The sequence below is a fragment of the Fulmarus glacialis genome, unplaced genomic scaffold, assembly GCF_000690835.1.
Source record: "Fulmarus glacialis isolate BGI_N327 unplaced genomic scaffold, ASM69083v1 scaffold2069, whole genome shotgun sequence".
Lineage (NCBI taxonomy): Eukaryota > Metazoa > Chordata > Aves > Procellariiformes > Procellariidae > Fulmarus > Fulmarus glacialis.
The window spans coordinates 30,919-53,948 of record NW_009234999.1 but is presented as its reverse complement, the minus strand read 5'-3'; the positions used below and the strand labels follow the sequence as shown (position 1 = coordinate 53,948).

The 23,030-nt window shown below is 38.0% G+C and overlaps 1 protein-coding gene and 1 non-coding gene across 2 annotated transcripts in view; one reads left to right on the top strand and one right to left on the bottom strand.

Moving 5' to 3' along the window:
- Positions 1 to 236: 236 nt before the first annotated feature.
- Positions 237 to 23,030, bottom strand: part of TDP1 (tyrosyl-DNA phosphodiesterase 1) — a 53,312-nt gene continuing 30,518 nt past the window's right edge. Inside the window, exons 14-15 of the mRNA XM_009585812.1 lie at positions 14,613 to 14,727; positions 237 to 310 (exon numbers count right to left, since the gene is read on the bottom strand). Coding sequence (XP_009584107.1) covers positions 237 to 310; positions 14,613 to 14,727 — 189 coding nt within the window. The remainder of the gene's footprint in view (positions 311 to 14,612; positions 14,728 to 23,030) is intronic.
- On the top strand, positions 20,528 to 20,609 carry TRNAL-AAG. The gene has a single exon. It is a non-coding gene; the product is annotated as a tRNA-Leu (tRNA).

The window sequence follows — 23,030 nt, the reverse complement described above, 5'->3', positions numbered from 1 at the left end:
GAACCACAGTAAGGAAAAACATATAAAAAGGTATTTAAAAATGCAGGTTCACTTATAATAATATGGTTATAGATTCTCCAAGAACCTCCCCATTATCAACATTTTAATGGTTCTTTCAACTACATATTAGCCATTATAGCGATATTATAGCTTAAAAAAACAGAAATAAGCAGTTCTTGCAAGTAGCGTGGCAGGCTCAGTGTCAGTAAGTGAAATGTCACAGAATACTGGAAACATCATGATGGAACCCACATATTTCCATGCGTATCAGGGGCGTTAGTGTAAGGAATATTCCAAATCCATGGTTGATCTGTAAACCAAAACAAAAACAAGCTCATGACAAATTCAGTTATTAAATATAAAGTTTTGATTCTCTTCCACCCCTCCCTTCAGAGGAAGAGGAAGGTCAAAATTCCCACTGATTTTCACATAACCCCATGTGCAATTTCAGTTTACTGGAAATTTTTATTCAGCTTTTTTTTAAAACGGTAAGATTTAGAGTTTTCAAAAGGCTTTTCTTTCCCCTCAAATATTATTTTAAATATAATTATCATAACCCAACGTACTCCCCACCAGCTGCAAAAGAATTGTATTTCAGACAGTATACAAGACCAGTAATGCAGCCAGATTTGATTTGGCCCATAGGCAGCAAGTTTTGTGCTGTGTATCTCTTAACCCAATGGAATTATAAATAAGTGCTGTAACGTATTAGTATTTTTCACAGGGACAGTAAGAATTCAGTGTCTAAGAATGACGTTGCCTGAACTCTGAAATGTTCAAGCTCACACCTCACTTCTTCAAACATTACATCTTTAGATGAGCAACAGGTTTGCAGCAGACAGTTCCCTCCCTCCACTTCTCAGAATACAGAAGCTATTCTCACTCTTGGGAAGGAGAAAAGGCAACGCAGCAGGAGCCAACTGCTAGTTCTGCAACCTGCTCTAGGCTCTTTCTCCTACCACATATATGTTGCAGAAAAGCAGCTGGTCTATGAAGTCAAGCTATTATTCTACTTCTCTGTCCTGGTTTCGGCTGGGATAGAGTTAAATTTCTTCCTAGTGCTGTGTTTTGGATTTAGTATGAGGAGAATGTTGATAACACACTGATGTTTTCAGTTGTTGCTAAGTACCCTCCTAGTCAAGGACAGCTCCCATGCCCTACCAGGCAGGAGGGAGCATAGCCGGGACAGCCAGCCCAGCTGGCCAACGGGGTATTCCATACCATGTGACGTCATGCTCAGTATATGAATGGTAGGCATGTTCCAGGAAGTAGCGATCACTACTTGGTTATTGGTCAGCGCAGGTGGTGAGCAATTGCATTGTGCATCACTCATTTTGTATATTCTATCATTATTATCATCATCATTATTATTATTATTATTTTCCCTTTTCTGTTCTATTAAACTGTCTTTATCTCAACCCACGAGTTTTTCTCAGTCTCACCCTTCCCATTCTCTCCTCATCCCACTGTGGGGGGTGGGGAGTGAGTAAGTGGCTGCGTGGTATTTGGCTGCCTGCCAGGTTAAACCACGACATTCTCTCAGGCTACTCCTACTGAAATACAGAGAAAACTCCTTCAATCCGTTTAGTGATTTTTCTCAAATAAGAAGTTTATATAAATCTAGCCTGTTTCTTTTCTCCATCTCCAAAATGAGCCCTGAAGGAAGACAGTGACATTAATCTGTACAATGCATAGATTAAACTGAATTGTTCCGAGGATGACAGGAGTAGTTCAGTTATCAAAACCAAGCTATTCATCTACATGATATACTATGTACACTTGCTATAGAAGATTTGCTACATGCTTGTCAACTGAAATTTTAGATAAGCTATTGATTATGATTACTGTTGTCCAATTTTAAGTTTACAGGATCCAATGCCAGATCTCACAATATATGAAGTGAGAATTACTGTAGCAAGAGGAGAGTAAGAAAGTGACAGAAGCAGTAATGAAGGGATGTATAGATTACACAACAGCACACTGTGCCAAATACCACACCAATTAAACATGGGGCAGGGAGAGCATTCCTACTAAGTACTCATTATTGCTTGCTACTAGAGTGCATTTAATTCTAGTACTGTAGTTCCATATGTTGCAGTGAAACATATCCCAGCTATGCAAATGTTTTACAAAAGTGTGTTTACAGTAGTAAGAGGGTAATAGGAAAATGCTTTAAATTACAAGAAAGTTGAATCTGCTTGACTTGAAAAAAGAGTTTATGTTTAGAGTTTATGAAGACTGATAGGGATGTTACAAGTCACAGGAATGTGATCACCAGAGAAAGAACAGCCTGTGCAACAAATGCCATCTTTCACATAACATTATTATAGGAAGACAATAAAAGCAAACATCCATGTCTTCCCCTGATTTAAAATCATGATATAGCTTCTAGGTGGAAGAAGTAGTTGGCTAGCTTTTGGTTACACTGCATAGGTTATTTCCAAGCACAAAAAAATAAAAGGCATCGGAAACCAGAAGAAACTATAGCACGTAACTCGCAGTGCAAAAAGCGTCTCTAGGTTTCTGGGTCAACTGCAGGATACCAAGACTTTGAGTGATCTCTTTTAAAAAAAAAAAAAAAAAAAAAAAAAAAGTACCATTATTTCCCTAAGCTTCTTTTATCAGTCTCCTGCTTGAGAGCCATTTGTACCTTTTGTATTTTAGGTGAATACCATAAACATTAATAGTTATAAGAATGGGTACAGAATAAAGCAAATGTTGGCAAAAGCATTGAGGATTTCAAGCATACATTCAGATTTGATCACTGACCTCTATCTGTGACATCAGTACAAATCCAGTCTCACTCAAGCACTGGAATCTGTCACTTGGAGTATATTATGCAGCTTGGACCTATCCATCTTCGCTACCATCTGCAGTTACTCTTTAATTTAGCAAAACATATAGGCAGAAGACGACTTAGATGTACAGAAATAACTTCAGTCACCCTTTAAAGCACTCTGAGAGGCTTCAATACCTAATTAGTTCTTTTTTTTGTGGATATCTTAATAAAATTTTCTTAAGGCAGCTATTAATGTACTTGGAACGTTGTTCTATTAATGGGATGCTGTTGGTTTTATAAAACACCTGATACTATTTTAATAAGCCATGTGTAAAACTATTGCTGAAAAAAATTATAATTCAGTTATTTTTAAAATGTCAGATCCAATTTAAAATTATTTATCACTTTTAATAGGAGCTATAGCAGCAAGAGAAAGACAATGACTATGCACAAATACTGTATGACCGTAGCTGCCTACTGTTGCACACGCAAATGATTGCCAAACTTTTGAAAGTTAAATGCTTTGATCTTTCTGGGGAAAAAAAAACGTTAACTGTTCCCTATTTATAGCCCCACTATATATATTTTTAAAGTGTGCTCAACATACCTACCTTCCATACTTTTCAAGTTCAGTTCTTCATTTCTGATACCCTAATTTTGTCTCAATTGCACCTTATTGGAATTAGCGTTATCTAGTGACCCTGTGCCACTGCTTCCTTCTTGCCTCACTTACAAGCAGCAGAACTCTAGCACTAGAGTTAGCACACAGTAAAATGAATGGGGCCATTCTTTCCCCACTGCTACTTTTAAGATTATCTGAAATCTCAGACAAAGCACTATTTCATTTATACTCAGACAGACTTTTGAAGATTCTCTCACAACTGAACAGACTATCACATTTCATTTAAAGATAGAGAGGTCCTGGAGAACAAGACAAGTTTTTTCAAGTACACCTGATGAATCACTCAAAGAATCCCATTTTGGGATCCCATCAAAAAATCACATTTTGAGATCACATTACAGAATATGAAATCATGAGCTGACAATGGTACAACAAGGTGGTTTTGCAAATTTTAACAATAGTATTTTACAAATGCAGTATATTGTGTAGGTCAAAAATATGCCAGCAAGCCATCTCAAAAATTCATGTTCTTGAAGTATGATAGATGGTGGTATGGCATGTACAGCCAAAGCCAGAAAAGTCTGTGAATTACAGGAACATGCAATTGAATAGTAAAGTATAAAATACAATTAAAGCACCTTTGTGATCCTCTTCCTACAGTTTAAAATACAAGTGTCTTTTGCACTGTGAATGGAAATCTGGATGACAGCTACTCCTGGTTGATTTCTAAACGCAGAGACTGGATTCTTACATCATCTTTCACAATATTTCATGAGTCTTACAGATGAAAAATGTAGCTTTGAAGTAATAAGTGTTCACATATATAGAAAGGTTACTCACAAATAACCGGAGTTCTTCAAGTCATTCTACATATACATTCTAACATGGCAAACTTACTCCCTGCTGCATAAGGCTGGAAAGTTCTCCCTTTCAGCATTTGCAGATGGTACACACTATACTTCAGTCTCCTTTCTCCCATCCCTTTGGATGACCAGGGCATTTAAAAAGGAACTCATCTTGTTCCTCTCAATGCAAAAATCATACCTGAAAGATCTCAAGAAGGGGGAAAGGCAGAGGGGATATAGATGTGGGATCTATAATAATATTCACAAACAAGGTAATAATTCCTGAGGCCAGGGCAATGACCATTCACTGGGGAAAAAACAGAAAAAGAAAACAGTACTGCAGTTTAAAAGCAGGATTTGTTTTGTTTCTCAAAGTGTTGATGTGATGAGAAAAAAAAAAAGTCCTTTGCACTTTTCTGAGGCCTTTCCCAAGTTGTTCTAAAAAACACCTTGATGTACTTATGTATTCAAGTTTCAAGCTCCTCCCATACAGCAGATGATTTCCCCAGTCAGTAAACTGTGTAATATCTAAATCACAAATTAAGTGATATTCCTCGACTACAGCAAGCAGCTTGTACCTCTTCCCATGCAAAGGTACAAAAAAACCCTGGGGCTGTATCCCTTTGTGTAGTCTAAATCTGTTGTAAGAAACTTCTCAATAGGGTGAGACAAAAGTGATAGGGGAATCAGTCCTCAAACACTCTAAATGAAATGCTGTGCTTTCATGAGGATCAGTCAATTTGTATTGGTAAGACAGATAATAGCAATATTGCAACTGAGATGTGACAATGGAGCTCAATGGGAAGATAATTTTATACAACAAAATAGCAGTACTCATCTGAAAGATTCTAGAGGGAAATAAAAATCTGAATATTATCAAAGGCACAAAGAAATTTTATTTATAAAGATATCTTGCTAGGTAAGATTGGCTGTTGTGTGCACGTTTCCCAAATACCAGACAGGATCATTTTCTGTTTTCCTTCCAAGGATCTCTCAAATTATATTGCTGGTCTATACGTTTCTTTTATCTTAGTATCATCAATACATTCAGCTTTGTCATAGTCTTTTTTGTCATGACAGCCTGAATCTGTTGGTTAACAACAGAAGAGTTCAGGAGATTGTTGTATCTATATAGTTTATCTGTCAAGATACTAAGTAGTACTATCAGCTACCATATAATTTTATTTTTAAAAATTCTTTAAATGTTTTGCCCTGAAGATGCATCTGCTGCCCACAAATAGCACTCTGCTATTCAGCTGACTATCAGAGGTGAACAACTGCAATTGCTCAAAACAGCAGTTTGCAAAGAGTTAACAATGTACATGTTGCACACAACAAATGTTATCTGCTAAAAATTCATGAGGTCCTTTGTCACTTCAGAGTAGGAATGATCTTAATCTTTATTTTAAAACTGCCAGATGCAAAACATGCATGTTATTCCCTGCAGCAAGAGAAAGATGCAAGCTATGTATATCATGCATAATAAAACTGTTTTATGCTGGTAATTTAAAGCAGCTGGAAAAAAATAGTCTAAAGGAAAAATGCCCAAGTAAAAGTTCTCTGTGCAACTTTAACTCTGATCTGTTAGGATGACATATTGTTACATTTCCTCAGACTTCAACTACAAATCTTGCACTCTGCACAAGATGGATCAAATCACATATAAGTTCAAAGACTAGACTGGGCATCATACATCTATCTTGAAAAAGAACAATCAAAATAAAGTGCTTTTTAAAATTCTTGGGTTGACCAACTATTGAAGCAAAATATTGACCATCTGGTGAATTTGCCATCTCATGATGATGCTCTCAAGTAAGGATCTGAAGCATATTTTGGAAGATCCCTCTTAGCCAAACACAAGCTTTGACCTCAAAGAAACTGGCTAGTAACATGTGGCAAATCAGATCAGACAATCTAGTGTCTCCTTCTGGTCTTCAAGTCTGCAATGCTATCAAAACAATACAGAGAAGTGGTCAAACTAAATGGTGACTCTGTAACTCAAGTTTCCTCCTATACAAAGTGTTAATTTCTTCACCGTCATTATAAAAAGCTTGAAGAAAAACAGGTTTTGCCACGTACTCAAATGTTACACTTGGACTCTGGGAGGCCATCTGAGGAAGCGTCTGATGTCAAGCTGTCTTAAGAGAGCTTCAATCCCAGACTGCAGGTTTACCAGTCAATAATAATGCTTTTGTTCCACCTAGGAAGGAAACGGATGCCAGCACTGACTGAGATTGGTTCCAACGCCCGCTCCCCGCCCCAGTATATGAACTACAATGACAATGTGTACTTGCTGCTTGAAAAAACTGAAAACTAAACTTCTAAACATACTCAGACTTACATTTACCATTGCTCTGAGTGCTAAATAAGTGAAATATTTTCTAGTCTATGTATTAGTATCACTAGAAACAGGACTAGCTTCTAGTTGTCATCTTCTCAGAAGAAAGGGTATTCTCTTAAGAGTTTTTACCATATTAAGTATACTGAGAGGACTTGGAAGTTCTCTAAAAATTCATATAGGATGCTGCCAGTCAAGTTCTTTCAAACTCTAGAAAGTACACAGGCTCCATGTAGTTATGCAATATTAACTAGAAAAAAAGGTTACTGAAAAACGTGAATGACTTCCCCAGAAGTCTTCTTTCTTAATGTCTTCAAAAATATTTTAATTACTTGACAGAGAAAGTGGAGAATTCTAGAACTTTGGCCAAAAAACAAAAGCGGGAGAAAGGTAGAGAACATGTACAGTGACATTTTCCCAGAATTTACCTGACCTCCTGAGGATACAGCAGGTCCCTGTAAGGGAGCTTAGAGTAATAAAGGATTCCTCTAGCTTAGCTGGACAAAACACTGATCTCTTCTTTCAGGCACTCTGTCACTAGCACAAAGCAGGATAAATGAAAATTATCCCCACTCTTTAAATAATAGGATAAACACAAATATCTAAACCTACCAGAGCTGGAGGCAAATATACCATTGTGCTCGTTTTGGCTGGGGTAGAGTTAATTTTCTTCATAGCAGCTAGTTTGGGGCTATGTTTTGGATTTGTGCTGAAAACAATGTTGATAACACAGGGATGTTTTCGTTATTGCTGAGCGCTGACACAGAGTCAAGGCCTTTTCTGCTTCTCGCACCACCCCACCAGTGAGGAGGCTGGGGGTGCACAAGAAGTTGGGAGGGGTCACAGCTGGGACAGCTGACCCCAACTGACCAAAGGGATATTCCATATCATATGACATCATGCTCAGCATATAAAGCTGAGGGAAAAAGAGGGGAAGGGGGGACACGTTCGGAGTAATGGCGTTTGTCTCCCCAAGTAACCGTTACGCATGATGGAGCCCTGCTTTCCTGGAGATGGCTGAACACCTGCCTGCCAATGGGAAGTAGTGAATGAATTCCTTGGTTTGCTTTGCTTGTGCGGCTTTTCTTCGCTTATTAAACTGTCTTTATCTCAACCCACAAGTTTTTTCACTCTTATCCTTCCAATTCTCTCCCCCATCCCACTGTGAGGGGAATGAGCGAGTGGCTTAGCGGTGCTTAGTTGCTGGGCTGGGGTTAAACCACGACAGCCATGAAGTTTTTCTTGTTTTTATCCAACACAACAGCAGTTTATGTGTAATAAACAAGATGGAGTGTTACTAGTTTCCTGACATCACTACAAATATATACCAAATGTAATTTCACCATACTCCCAATTCCCACTCATTGGAAACTAGACAAAATATCAAGCACTGAATATCTAAAGTTACACGGAAAAGGTCAATTTGCTCTTCCATGTAAGTGTGGCAATGGAACATTGAACAGTGAGCAGGGCCCTTCACAAGGGAGAGAGCTGTTCCTGTGAGACATGTTACAGATCCTTTAGAAAATAAAATCACAGCTGTCAGAGGTTGAAAACTTCAGCTAGAGAACTAAAGAACTGTTAAGTGGACTGTTCATTTCTCCACAATGCTTCAACTTGCATTAAAGCAAATTTCCATCTCATTTGCCCACCATTCTTTCAGCCTCTCATAGCATGAGATTTGACAGCTTTAGCCCCCAGTTACCAAGAGTAAAATAGATTTTCCTGATGGAAAATAATGAAATACATTTTAGTACATTTTTACAAATTGTTAGCATGGCCCAGGAAAGAAATCTTCAACAAAGAGCAAAATAACTGAAGACTAATGTAATTCATATAGAGAGAGTAATATGTAGTTTCACTCTAACTTTAGATTAATCTCAACTGAGCTGGAACCTGTTTTATTTTCTTGTATATACATATATTTTCTGTATACTATTAGTCAACTGGATAGTCAGTTTCTTTCCTTGATTTAAATACATACATTGAAGAGAAGAGTGAATGAGAAATAACTTATCAGAAATTACTTACCCCTCTACTTTATGGGGTTCTCTTCCAGAGGGTTTAAACAGTTCCAGACCATTTTGAACTAAGAGCTCAGAAAAAGCTTATATAAATTCCTGCCTTGTAACCCAGACACAACTCAAAGAACTGCTGATAAATATTTTTTTAGCTCATCCCCTTTTCAGTAGTGCTGTAACAGAGTTCTGTAACAAGTGCATGAGACTAATAAATCTGAAATGTGGCAGAATAATAATGCAGAAAAATGTTTCAGAAATCTTTCACCTGCTGAGGTCTCCCTAAAAAAGCAGAAAACAGAGCCAATTAAGCAGAAATGTAATCACACTTAAATGTAACTAGAAAGTTAAGTGCAACTCACTAGGAAAAAAAGCAGATGAAGTAGCCCAAAATACTGAAGCTTACTATAATACAACAACAATCTGGTTTACAATACATGTAAACCATAGATTCACTGATACATTGAGCTAATTAATCACGTAATCATTACTTTCTGACAATTTTTAGGTCCAAAAATATTTTTTTCAAGCATGATAGTGTGTTTTTTTGGTGGCTTTTTTTTGTTTGGTGGGTTGTTTTTTGTTTTGTTTTGTTTTTTGTTTTGTTTTTTAAATCATCCTATGTAGTTAAAATGAGCTACTTGACATGGAAATATTTCTGGTATGATTTCTCTCACAGAAGAAATCTTACAAACTCCTCATCTCAACTTGAAGAGACTATGCTGCGACCAGCTATGGTTTGAGACCTACTTAAATTTTATTCTTCAGGAAGATCCAATGACTCTAGTTGGCACAAGCATGGAGTTTACCTGTCCATGTATTGTAAAATGTGGCTCTGTGCAATTTTGAAATACAGTGAAAACTAAATGAAAGCAACGGGAAAATTTTAAATATGTTATCTGTCACAGAGGTGATATATCATAATTACCCTACCAGTGACATCTTAAAGCACATCAATACACCCTTCAGTGACTACAGCTTAGCCTATGATTACTTTTCAGTGAACAATAATCCATCTCTCTGGGTAAAAAAAACAGTGAAAAAAACCCCAAAAACCAAAACCAGTGCAAAACCAAGAAGTTATCTGTCTCACAATGATCTCAATTTATACTCTTTAGAAATCTTTGGAAGAAGAGGAGGAAGAAAATCTTCATGATTGTTTCTCCAAGAGCTCCTATTTTTCGGTTTTGCCTGAACTTGAGTTTTAGAATGAAACTTGCTGACTAATGAGGAAAACCAGGCAAAGGTGGACTGTATTTTTTTTCCTCCCTGTTATATGGGGTGAGAGAAAAGTAGGACAGGGACGAGATTATTTCATTATTATTGAACTTAATGGACTTTAAAAGACTGCGGAACAACCTCATGAATTATTATGGCTGAAACCAGACAGATTATTTACATCATTTACTGACGAGTTTATCATTGTATGTCCTGAGATATATTTTATTGCTTTTCACGATGCATTTACTTCATTGTAACAGTTTTCATGCTGGAAGTCCAGTCCCATCTGATAAACACCAATTAATATGACATTAAAAGAAAGCCATTATGACAGAATGACAAAGAATCTCTGCAATTAAATTATTTCCACAAACTAAGGAACTGTTTTTCTTTCACTTTGTTACATTATATAATAATATAATTCTATAACATTAAGTATGTCTGAGCCAAGATTCAAATTTGCACAAGTACAGGAAAAAACAATGTATTTTGGTATACCTATCTTCTACTTAGAACTTTACATGGCAGATGTCTGGCCCTGCTCCTGACCATCTGTTCACTGTTCTGCCCGCTTCTCCTCCCCTCCTGCTCCTGATAGGATTTTTCTGATTATATGAAAGTGATGTGTACTTTGTTTTCCCATGGTTAGAGAATCTGAGTTCATGGAAAATACCCCAGAGCCTTTTCTCCTTCAATTATAGGGACCAGTCAATATGGTTTCTTTAGCGAAAGGATAATTACTTGCATTTCTGCTTCTCAAGACTTTATTAAAATAAATCTATTTATATCACTCTCCAGAGACTTTGGGAGTTGATAACTGTATTGTTAAGGACAGATTATTTTATGAGTCCATCCCATAACATGGGAATTCTTTAAACCTCTTTTCCACCAGGAGGCTGAGGGACGGAAACAGAATACTCAGGAAAGAGATGTGAAAAGGCACAGGCAGCTAACTTTGCTTCCATTGCCAAAGCCTAGACAACTTGAATTCTGACATCTGTTCATATCACGGGAGAAAGCTGAGACTCAAAAGCTGAACTACAGACAAACGAGTTCTCTGCAGAAATAAGCTTTCCATGCAAAAAGTGAAAAAAGTTATTTGGAAAAAGATCTTTACATTTAGTTGAAATACGCATAAAACTCACTGACGCAGTAGGTTAAATGCAGGAATTAAAACAAGAACAATATTAATTACACAACTACATTTTCGCACAAGGAGGATAGTATATGTAGCACATTTGTGGTGGTGTGTTTCCCCCCTTCCCCTGGGCCACTCTACGATCTCAGGAACTCCTGTTAGGCCTTAGCCATTGTGTAACGAGTTGGGCGGTTGAGCATCCCTTGACCGTCCCAGACACTCTTGCATGGCTAAGGTGGGGAGCGACACTGATCGTACCAGGAACACCGGCTACCTGATCAAGGCAGGCAATCAAAGCAGGGGATAATTCATCATCCCTGACAGCCCTGAAGCATTCCCTACCTAAATTGTAGCTCAAGTGGAACGATACCATTGTTACTGTGGTATAATACCATAATAACTATCCTGGATCATCCCGGTTAGTGGCCAGGATGGAAATTTACTGATGACTAAAGCCAATCATCTAGCAAACCTATAAACAGCGGTCCCAAACAAGACCCTTTGAGCTCTCTTGGACTGCAGCGGGCTGCGCCTAGAGTCTCCCTCTGAGTGGGACGCCTCTCAGAGTTTGCAAACTCTCGAGTTTGCGAGATTCGGAGGGCCATTGGGACCTGGGCTGAAACACTCCTCAGCCGAGACACTCCTCGGGGCTCAACCCTTTGCCCGTTGAAAAATGCCACAACATTTAACGTGAGTATTTCACGAGACTCGAGGGGAATTTTTAACAGGTATACCTTTATAAATTTATCTAGCTTTAGGCCTTTACAAATTTATCTAGCTTTGGGCCCTTATGTGTGAATTGATCTAGATCTCGTGTGTGTTTGTGTGTATTGATCTAGATAACCAGTAATAAGCACAATCTGTAATCAAGTCACTTTAGTAATTGTAGTAAACTTGATTAACTTACTTTGTAACTGTTAAATTAGTCAATGATTAAGTGCTGTCAAAATCTTATGATCTATCTTAAAACTGTGAATGAACTTTAGATTGCTGCTAAACACATATAATCCCTCAGACATAAACCATTGACCAAGTCTGAGACTAGGGGTAGATCCAGCCACACCTAGACTCCTCTCTGAGAAGGAGTTTAGAAAGCAAGGGGGTCTACTCTGAACCTCGTGACTCAACAGGAGGGTCTCCTTATCCCTTTTGTATTAGACACAAATGGTTGTCCAAGTCTGAGACTAAGATTGGATCCAGCCGGGTCTTCTCTGAACCTTGTGACTCAACGGGAAGGTCTCCCTTACCCTTTTGTCCTCAATCTCTGCACAAATCATTCCAACACAATTCTGACACGATTTTCCCTGTGTATACTTAGTCCGTGTAATAAGTAATAGAGTGAACCTTGCCATCAAATTCTGTTAAGTTGTGCTTTTATAAATTTCTATTAAAATCACTTTTTGCTGATACCTTTGCCGGTGATTCTTTAAGCGGCCTCAAAACCACTCATTCACGACAACATTTAAGAATACACGGATTCTAATTTTTAATCTTTGTTTTAAAATTTCCAAAATTTTAAGTATGACCTTTTAGAAAAACCTTCCAAAAAACATCAGTTTGAGCAGTAGTCAACAAGCAGACAGTGTATGCATGTCCCAGAGCGTAACAGTTAGTTGTAGTATATTCTTCCCCTTTAGTTAGCTAGTAACCTAGGCACAAGCCCTGCCACCACTCCCTGAAACAACATTAACAGTACTTAAATGGACAGTGTGTTTTATACTAAATAAAACAGTGTAATAGATTGTATTATCATTTCTACATTGAGCCAGTATTTTTTCTCTGGGAAAACTGAAATACCGTTTAAGAATTCTTTTAGGTAAGTAGTAAGCTCTTAAAGCAGAAAAATCATCTTTGCAAGTTATAAAAGTAACATGCATCATATTGAACAGGTGAATGCCTGGCTGTGTAGCTGGTGCCATACTCAAGGTTTTGGTTTCTGTGATCATGGATCTACCCATGAGAACCCAGGTTTGTTGGGAGCTGATGGGATTCACCTGACCAAGTGGGGCAAGAGCCTCTTCGCCAACAAGCTGGCCAGACTTGTAGGTAGAGCTTTAATCTAGACCCAGTGGTGGAAGGGGATGGAGTTATGAGCAACACAGAAGAGCCAGGGGCTGCTGATGCATTAGGAACCAACAGGGAAACACCTGTGAAATGCTGCAAAGGAATTAGGGCTTGTTCCTCTAAAAAGGTGACACGGTCAACAGCCTAGCTGAAGTGCCTCTGTATCAATGCACACAGCATGGATAACAAACAGGAGCTGGAAGCCACTACACAGCTAGAAAGCCGTGATGTAATCGATATCACTGAAACTTGGTGGGATGACTCACATGACTGGAGCACTGCGATCGATGGCTATAAACTGTTCAGAAGGACGGGCAAAGAAGAAGGGGTGAGGGGTTTGCCCTCTATGTAAAAAAAAGTGGATTGACTGCACAGAGCTGTGTTTGAAAAACAGTGATGAACGGGTTGAGAGCTTATAGGTGAAAAATCAGAGATCAAGCCAAAGAAGGAAACCTCATGGTTGGTGTTTATTACAGGCCGCCCGATCAAGAGGATGCTGCCGAAGCATCAACTACAGGAAGCATCATGCTCACAGGCTCTGATCCTGCTGGGGGACTTCAGTCACCCTGAAATGTGTCTTTACGTTTATTTACTATGTAAGGCTCTAGAAGTCTATTTACTTCTTAGATTTTAAACATTCTTTCTCCCCACATCATTTGTTCGTTCAAAAATCTACAGAAAGATTTGAGTTGCTATAAACACTATCTTTCCTGAACTCCTTGTTACTCTCTATTATTTCAAGCTCTGCTGAAGATGATGTCTTTTTTAGATCATGGCTTCTCAAAAAAAGAATTTAGTTACAATCTTTTCGCATTATTTTTAAGAACAAAAATATAAAAATTTACTCTTCCCAAATATTGCAGGTTGCGCATCAACACCATTATCCTCAATTATTTTTAGGTTTTCGAGCCATCATCACCCCATAGCAGCACTTACTTATCACTTTCCTGATTTGCATGTTCTAGAGATAGTCTCGGAAGCTGAGAAGGTTGAGATTTTGTAAATCTTGTCAAGCGTTATGAAATATATCCCCTCCACCCCTCCAAGGAGGATTCCAACACAGATCTTCAAGAAAATGAAGTCTGAAACTATGAAATCTAGAACGGACCAAAAGCAACTCTTCTTTTTTCTGATTTGCAGCAATTCTTTCACATTTGCTCTATGGTATTTCTTTCACACCCCACTTCCAGAGGATTGTTTTTCCTCACACCCGCTCTCTTCCAAATATTCCTCTTTCAACACTCCTTCCTCCATTAGTTCTGCAGAAAAACATTTTGATTCCATAAAGAATATCTATTTTCCCAATGCATACAAGAATCCCAGAAGAGGAATGAAAAAATAATATTTAGGTTGTTGATCCAAAACTTAAACAACAATAAAGAAAAAATTAGAACCAAAAGACTCTATAGTTGCTTTCTTTGAAGTCACAAGCAGAATGTGGGACTGATATAATCTCAAATGCAGTCGTGCCACAAAAATGTTAAAATAAAGCTTTGGAACACAGCAGTATTCAAATGACTCAGAGTTACTCAAATTAGTTTGCTCCATATATACTATACCTACTTTTCTTCTGAAGTCACACCTTACCTTTGCTTCCATACTGTTCTGGTGGCAGGTCATAAGGTACAGGAAAATATGTCACTGAATCATTACTTTCTGAAAGCATTTTCCCTCTCACATGAAAGTAACCTTTTTCCAATCCCTATGAAGGAAGGGAGACATATAGAAGAAAGACTTAATTAGTTTTGGGGGAAAAAGACAAACCTAATCCACAACAGATTCTTTCTCAATAAGAGTTATTTTAATAAACAAAATGTTTTGCCTCCATTACTGAGATTAGACACTTCCTATACCACCCTCCTGTCTCAAGAACTCAGCTTCTCTTATTACTACTATTTCAGGCTCTTCTATTTTACATTCATTGGCTTGGCCCCACAGGTGGGTCCACATTGGATATACTCTACCTTCTCAGTCCCTTACACATATACCAATCTAGTTCCATGTTCACTAGGTAAACACGCTTGAGGCCTTCCTTGTGTGAGCCATTCTATCCAAATTGCCTGAGGTCTTTGCTAGTACCATATGGGCAGCACATCTCAATACAAGACGTGGCTTCTTTTGCATAAATGCTTATGGACATTGGAATAAAATTTTAATTATTAAACAAAATATGAACACCTTTGGTGTTTAATATTTAACTAAAGGGAAAAGCTTTAAAAATTTTCTCTTTGCTGTTTAGTTTTATCTTGACCATATTAGTTAGATGTTCAGTGTGTTTCATGAACGGAATTAAAATTCAACTTGTGACACAGAAAATCTTCAAACCTATGCTTTTCAGATATCTTGGGTAACACTATCTATGTACGCTAAAAAAATTTAATGAAGATTTGAAACTGCTTGCATAAAAGTTTCAAGGACTACACTCATATTAGAATGACAGTGGATTTCAAGCAAGGTTAAGGACTACAAAAAAAAAAGCTATAATGGAATACAATACAAGGGCAGATAGATTTAAAGTGATTCAAGTAACTTTGGCAGATGATATTGCTTAGTCACTTCTCCAGAGAAATTGGATCCCATTCATCAATTGTAATGAGTTATACAAAAGCAAATCTCTAATACTGAGATTTCCAATAGCCTATTGTCAATCAAGTACAACTTGATTAGAACAGACTAAACGTTTAAAGGCTATCAAGCTTTTATTATTGTTTTCTAAGACATTACTGAACAACTGTATTTTTCTTTCTAAAATCATAACTAGTTTGGGTTGGAAGGGACCTTTAAAGGTCATCTACTCCAACCCCCTTCCAGTGAGCAGGGACATCTTCAACTAGATCAGGTTGCTCAGAGCTCTGTCCAACCTGACCTTGAATGCTTCCAGGGATGGGGCATCTACCACCTCTCTTGGCAAGCTGTGCCAGTGTTTCACCACCCTCATTGTAAAAAATTTCTTCCTTATATCTAGTCTAAATCTACCCTCCTTTAGTTTAAAACCATTACCCCTTGTCCAATTGCTACAGGCCCTGCTAAAGTCCATCCCCATCTTTCTTATAAGCCCCCTTTAAGTACTGAAAGGCCGCAATAAGGTCTCCCTGGAGGCTTCTCTTCTCCACACTGAACAATCCCAACTCTCTCAGCCTCACAGGAGAGGTGTTCTATCCCTCTGATCATTTTTGTGGCCCTCCTCTGGACCTGCTCTAATAGGTCCATGTCTTTCCTGTGCTGAGGACTCCAGGTGGGGTCTCACCAGAGCAGAGTGGAGGGGCAGAATCACCTCCCTTGACCTGCTGGCCACGCTTCTTTTGATGCGGCCCATAATACGGTTGGCTTTCTGGGCTGTGAGCGCACATTGCTGGCTCATGTCCAAATATTAACTTATACTTTATCCAAGCTGTAGGATCCATCAGTCCAAGTTTTACTGGATTACTGTTTTGTGATAGTACAAGCAAGCTTCTCAATCACCACTAAATAATCCCATTTTATTCAAACATACATGCTGGCTGAATTGATAGTCCCATATATATACAGTACTTTTACTATACTGTAAGTTCTTCTTTACTGATGTCTTACTTCATCAAATGTTAGCATTGTAAGTTGGAGGAAGCAACATTAATATGACCACACAAAGCATGGGATACAAAGCAGCCTTACACCTTTTTCTTTGATATTCAAGCAGCATAGTAACAGAGAAAAGGGAGAGCCTCCAAAGAAAATGTCAAGCTGTATTACAGTTCTAGCAAGTCAGTTCAAGAAACTCCTTTAGAATATAGATGCTTCTTTTCTCTCATGACCCAAAGTAACAGGAAACTACTAGTTATGATGTAAGAAACACTGTGTATTATTTCAAGGACTAGGCAAAAGCCACTGCCTTTCTAATGAAAGGACAGGCGAAACAAACAAACAAGGTTCATGCTAAAGGACTGTGTAAATGAAAATCCATTTTAAACTTCCCCTTTTATACCATTAAAGTTAGTGGAATTTTGATAAAACTTCATTAAAACCAGGCTACAGCCTTTTGTAGAGCTTACCCTTTAAGTAACAAGCAATATGTTCAAAACAAACCAATGCAAAGATACAAGATTTTTAAAAGCTCATAAATATCTAAGGGTTTGAAACTCACTGAATAGAAAAATACAAAATTCAGAATTACTTAGAAGAAAAATGCAATCAAGTTGTACAGCTTTACTTCCAATGAACTTGGATCACTCAGGGATTGACAGAAATTTCATGTAAAAATGCAAATAACCATACTTATGTCTGTAGTGGAAAGAACATGAAAGATGCCAGGGATGCTATAGCTCACAAAGAACAGGATCTGTGTAAGTGGCAGTAAGAGCTTTTTTCACAACTCATAGTAGTCAGGTTTCAGTCGGTGGATGTTGTGCAGTCCTAGATACTACTCATAAGGCAACACTGAAATTGCGAACTAAAATGGCTTGTATGAGGTTTGATTGCCCTGAGCGCCTGTGAGCTTTTCTCTTGTCTTCGACACGCAGCTATGAAAGAGACATGGAATGGCAGAGAAGGCTTCTCTGCTGTATCGTGAGTTGATTCTTATTCTACAATGAACTTCATATGCACGCCTCGTCAAGAGCACCAAAGTTACACAGCTGTTGCCTGGCACCATCTGAGTTTGAAATTTGTATAACCATTGCTATCAAAGCACATAGTGTAGAACAATACCTACTTAGGCCTCTACATACACACATAGTAATCTCAGTTTAATTTAAGTATCAAGAACTATGCCACATGTATTCCACTCTGAAGTTCATAGCAGTGGGTGCTTTTCACACAACATGAAAGAAAAATGCACCACTTGTAGGACATTTTTAATCTCATTTTCTTTCAATGCAGTAATGTTTTTGTTTCTGCTTCATTTCTTCTACCCTCTGTGCCCTGTTATTACTTCAGTGTGTTTCTTCTCAGGCATTTTGCTTCCATCTCTTGTTCTACACCTTTGCTTTCTTCTTCCTTATTCTTTCTCAGTAGTCACCAGTTATACTTTCCTCTCCTCTGAGAGTCCTATTTCTTCTCTGATGCTGTCCTCTAACCCCGCTGGACTCCATCAGCTGATCCCAAAATTGTTTTATTTGTCTGTCAGAATTTAACCTGTAGAGATCTTCCATTCAGGAAATGCTAATCTAAGATAATATATTCAGTTTTCCTCAAAACATCCTGGAGTAAGAGTCTAGGTCATGGAATACATTCTTTAACAAGGCACTCTGAGGAGATTCACATGCTTTTAAAAATAACTCTCGTGTCTATCTTCACACAAAAGATCACACAGAAATTGAAATAAGTCACACATTTTGTCTGTTTTGAGCATTTCCTGGATGTTGACAGCTCTCATTGCTGTTCCAAAAAAACAAACCAGCAGGATCTTGCCTAAAAAAAATTCTGCCTGCCTTGTAAACTTTCCTCAGCCATATTCTATTCTTTTAGAATTTTTCCCTCTGCAGCTATATTTTGTTCTTTGACTGCCGCTCACAGCAATACATTTTGAAATGTTAAGAGGTACATTTCTCAATTGGGAAAGCATATTTTTATTGTACTTAGGAAAATTTAGATGCTGTTGTGGGTTCTGTTAGTGCCTTAACATCATCCATTGTAAAAGTAGGCATTGGGAGGAAGAATGGGAAAAGGAAGTAGAACAGCTTTTAAAATTCTGCTTTCCAGCCTTTTTTGCCCCAAACACGAGGCAGATTGCAGATTATAAAAACACATCACACAAGATAGAGATAAGAATTGCTATTCCTACTTGAGTGGGAAGTAACACTGATATCACTACAGTATTTTAATAGTACTGAAGTAACTCCTACAGGAGACAGCTGATGTTTCCACTGGATGATTATGGGACTACCCTTTCCCATACCAGCAAACAGAAAAAAGCCCACTCTTCAGCAAACTATTTAAAAACTCACTAGTTTGAGCAGTAAAGAATTAAGGATGCACGCAAACTTTACAGTGACCATGCTCCTCTGGCCAGGAGAATACACAACGAAATCCTTCCTCAACATTGAGGCACGTTTATTCAAAACAGAGCTTTACTCAACTGTATCAAAACATTTTTTTGTAAGAAGCCCACAGTAACAAATTCAGGTATCTAAACCCAAAGTTCCTTGGCTTGGAAAACATGTCTCTGGGAGTCTTTACCACTGGAGTTTGAAAACCTTGTAGCAGTTCTGTGAACACTAAAAGCAAGGTTTAAACATCCCAAAGTCCACATATAAAGTCTTGGTTTACCTACATTGCATTTATTTTCCCACCCCCACTCTATTTCATACAGGATAGATGACTTCATCTGAAACTAGAGAAATCAAAGAAGAAAGTGGTACTACATTACTTTGGAAGTTGATGTTACAGTCAAAGAGCTTAACCTACTTTATTTTGGTTCTGATCTAAGTTGAGCTATGACTGACGGTGCTTGGTTCAGTTGTTCGAACTCAGCAAAAATTTAAGCAGTTCAGTTCTGATGATTACACACACATAATGGCTGGCTGCTCTCTAATCCAGATTCAGCTCATACACCCATCCCCACAGGCAACTATAAAAGAGTATTTTACTCATTACCAGTGAATATTTGCCATCAAATACAGCATTTCAGAATCTGAAATACTATTGTTAGTTGTCTGTGACCAGTTATCTAGATATAATCCCAGCATCTGATAGTACTAGGTAGGCAATCATGGGTAAGTTCTCAATTTAATAGCAACTACTATATTTCTCTGAGTTTATATTTCCAAAAGCTGACTGGCTAGTACCATATTCTTCAACACACCCTTTAGAAGATTTAAGTATTCCACAAACTTTTATACCATTTTACAGGTCAAGCTCAGTTTATCTTACAACCTTATCAGACACAGAAGCTGGGAGACACAACTACTTATTCAGAAAGCTTTCCATTAGACACTTCCAGTATTTTTCAAACAAAATAATTACTGCAACATGCTTCCCAGAACTCCATAGGTTAGGTGATGGGGTTCTCTCAACATGTTTTAATGTTAAAGATGTAATTTATTTCAGCCTATGGAAAGGAATCCCCAGCAGCTGAAAGAGCAAGCTGAACACGAGGGAGAATGATGATGTAGGAGGCGAGACACAGAAATGGAGATAGAAAGGGAAATGCAGTTCAAACACAGGACACAATCTTTCTTATGAACATTATGTTTTAATCAAGAGAAGCTTGTGATCTAATGTCAGCATCAGCTGATTTTCCCCTAAACACTAAAATTGTAAATGGTAACAGCTGCCGCTATGTTGAGAACAACCATTCAACATATTTCTAAGAGTCTGCATTAGCACACCAGGCCAAGACCCAACCTCAAAGCATAAGTTCTGGAAGCATTTTAAAAACCAGACAAAAACTGGCAGTCAACAGATGGCAAGTGAGGAACAATCCACTTCCAAATTTTTATTCAGCAGAAAATAGAAGACACAAAGCACAGAGCTAGTGGAGTTTTTAAGATTAGGAATATTAAGTGTGTGGTAGGCAAATCCACCAGGGTAGTGTGGCCGAGCGGTCTAAGGCGCTGGATTAAGGCTCCAGTCTCTTCGGGGGCGTGGGTTCGAATCCCACCGCTGCCAGGAATGTTTTAATGGTTGGACTCGATGCTCTTAGATGTCTTTTCCAACCTAAACGATTCTATGATTCTAAGTCTTAACTTCTACCAGAATAAGTGTCATTAACTTTGTGGTCAAACTGCATAAAACAACCTGAAGAAACAGAACTGTCAGAAGTTGGCAGTATTAAATCAGCATTCCAATAGCTAGAGCGTACTGAGTCTCTCGAGGCCTAGGAATGCTCAGTTATGTTTCAAAGCACTTTATCTAGTTTGTATTCTTAATCGCAAACAAACTTTAAAAAATTCAGTTTCTAAAAATGTTAGTCTATTCCTAGCTCTCCAATGTCTTCACCTAAGACTACTCTGCCACACAGTATGTTAAAACCACACTGAACCAACAAAAGTCTTGACAACCCGACTAACTTATCAAAGAAGCCCTTTCTCTGCAGTTAGCTGCACGGCATATACTTAAGATAGATTCACAAGCTAAGCATTGCAACTTGAATATCAGATGACTGCATGTACATAAGACAAGTATTAATATTTGTCTCTCTGACAACCTCCTTGTTATCCGGTGTCTCTGCAGGCACTTCCCAGTGAAGAAAGGAAAGACAGCTGCAGTCCCTCTCCCCACTTTGCTCCCATATACACCATGTCACATGACTACTGACAGGCGACTTGTTTTTTTTCTGGTTGCCAGTCTTCACAATTAAGTATCAATATGTAGGAAACTGGGAGGAAAAGAACTAAGTATTCTCTTCCAAAATATGTATTGAATGTTACATATTCTTGCAAGTTTTAGATGAGCTTCAATTAAGTTGTGTTCTGAGAGGTCTGAAACTCAAACATAAGACTATCTCATGCACACTGGCAGATTTTAGTACAGCCACCTGTATAGGAGCACATATTTGTGTGCTTTCTATAATTTACATAAGACAAATAAGAGTTGTGCAGGCTGTAGAGAAAGCATTATACTTACACAAAGCATCTTTATATTGCATACATTTTAGTTACAGTATTCGACAAAATCAAACTAAACTTTGTCATGAAGTGTGATATATTAGAATTATGTTTCTCATGTGTACACATTTCTGTCAATTCTGAACGAAAAACAATCAGAGGCTAACATATTACATATCACTTTGTAAAAAATACAGCCATGGACAGGCTACAATCATGGTAGGGCCAACTGATGATGTAGTTCCACATGTTAAGCTAATCTATTGCTCTGACATATTTGAGAAGTCAGATTCCAACCTACCTTATCAGGTAGTTAATTCTCTTAATAGACTGATCTGCTGAGTCAGACAGGTACAGCAACCTACTTGTGCCCAGAACAGGATCTTGAGTTGCAGCAAAGCTTCACTATATATTATTCTTCCTAGGCTGAGGGCCTAAGCCTGCAGCAGTTGTAGGTTTAAGGAAGAGGCCTTGAACATCAAAATAATGATTGCCACAATCCCAAGAATGTCAGCATCCTTTCTGTAAATCCAAACTCACCCTACAACTACTCAGTGAGATCAAAATCTTGGCCAGGTTTGTATGAGTTACTTTTGTTGATTTGATCTATGTATAGAAATTGGATTAATTTACTCTGAGTAACTTTTTGCTGAAGACTCCTTTTTCACCGAATATAGTTACAACATTTCCATAGACTTTGGTGACAAAGGATGGCCCGATAGACAAAATTCTCATCTCTAAAGTTAATGACACCTTTGAAATGAATGATTTTTGACAGATTGAGATCCCAAGGGTCAGATCCTATCCCTAGAAAATCTACTACACAGTATCATTAGACTGAAACACAGCCTTAAAGCAAGTTATCTCAAGTTACAGATGCTAAATTAGATCTCATTTAAAGATACTCAGAACCATCTTCTTGAGATGCTGACTCCTAAAGCTGCATAAAGGAAAAACTTCGCCAAAAGCATTGGTGTCTACTAAAACATTAGAAATGTATTTGATTAATGAAAGGCATGTCACTGTAATGACAGCAGCTTGTACAGATATGCCTGAGGAAGCTTTAAACTAATGTGGACACTGCTAGCATAGTAATTGTAACATGATACTTACCATGGCTCTGTATTAGCTCCAGTTCTTGGACAGTTTTGCCATTTTGTACTGAACTCTACTGCTATAAACATCAACAGGCAATTCTCAATAAAGAAACATCTTGTGTGCATTAAGCTATTTTTGGTTTTCAGACATAAGATTGCGTTATGCATGCATCATAAGGATAAATTTACGCTGCAACAAAAAACATCAGCCGTTCAAATCCTTGATGCCTACAATTAAATTTGTTTTCAGCAGTACTTACTCACTTGTTGGCAGTGACTCATCTTCCCAACATGTAGTTTCTGCACTCTCTGAAAAGCCATTGGGTTCCCAAACAACCCCACTCCAGACCCCACCCCCCCGCAATCCAGCTTACTTACACTTCTAT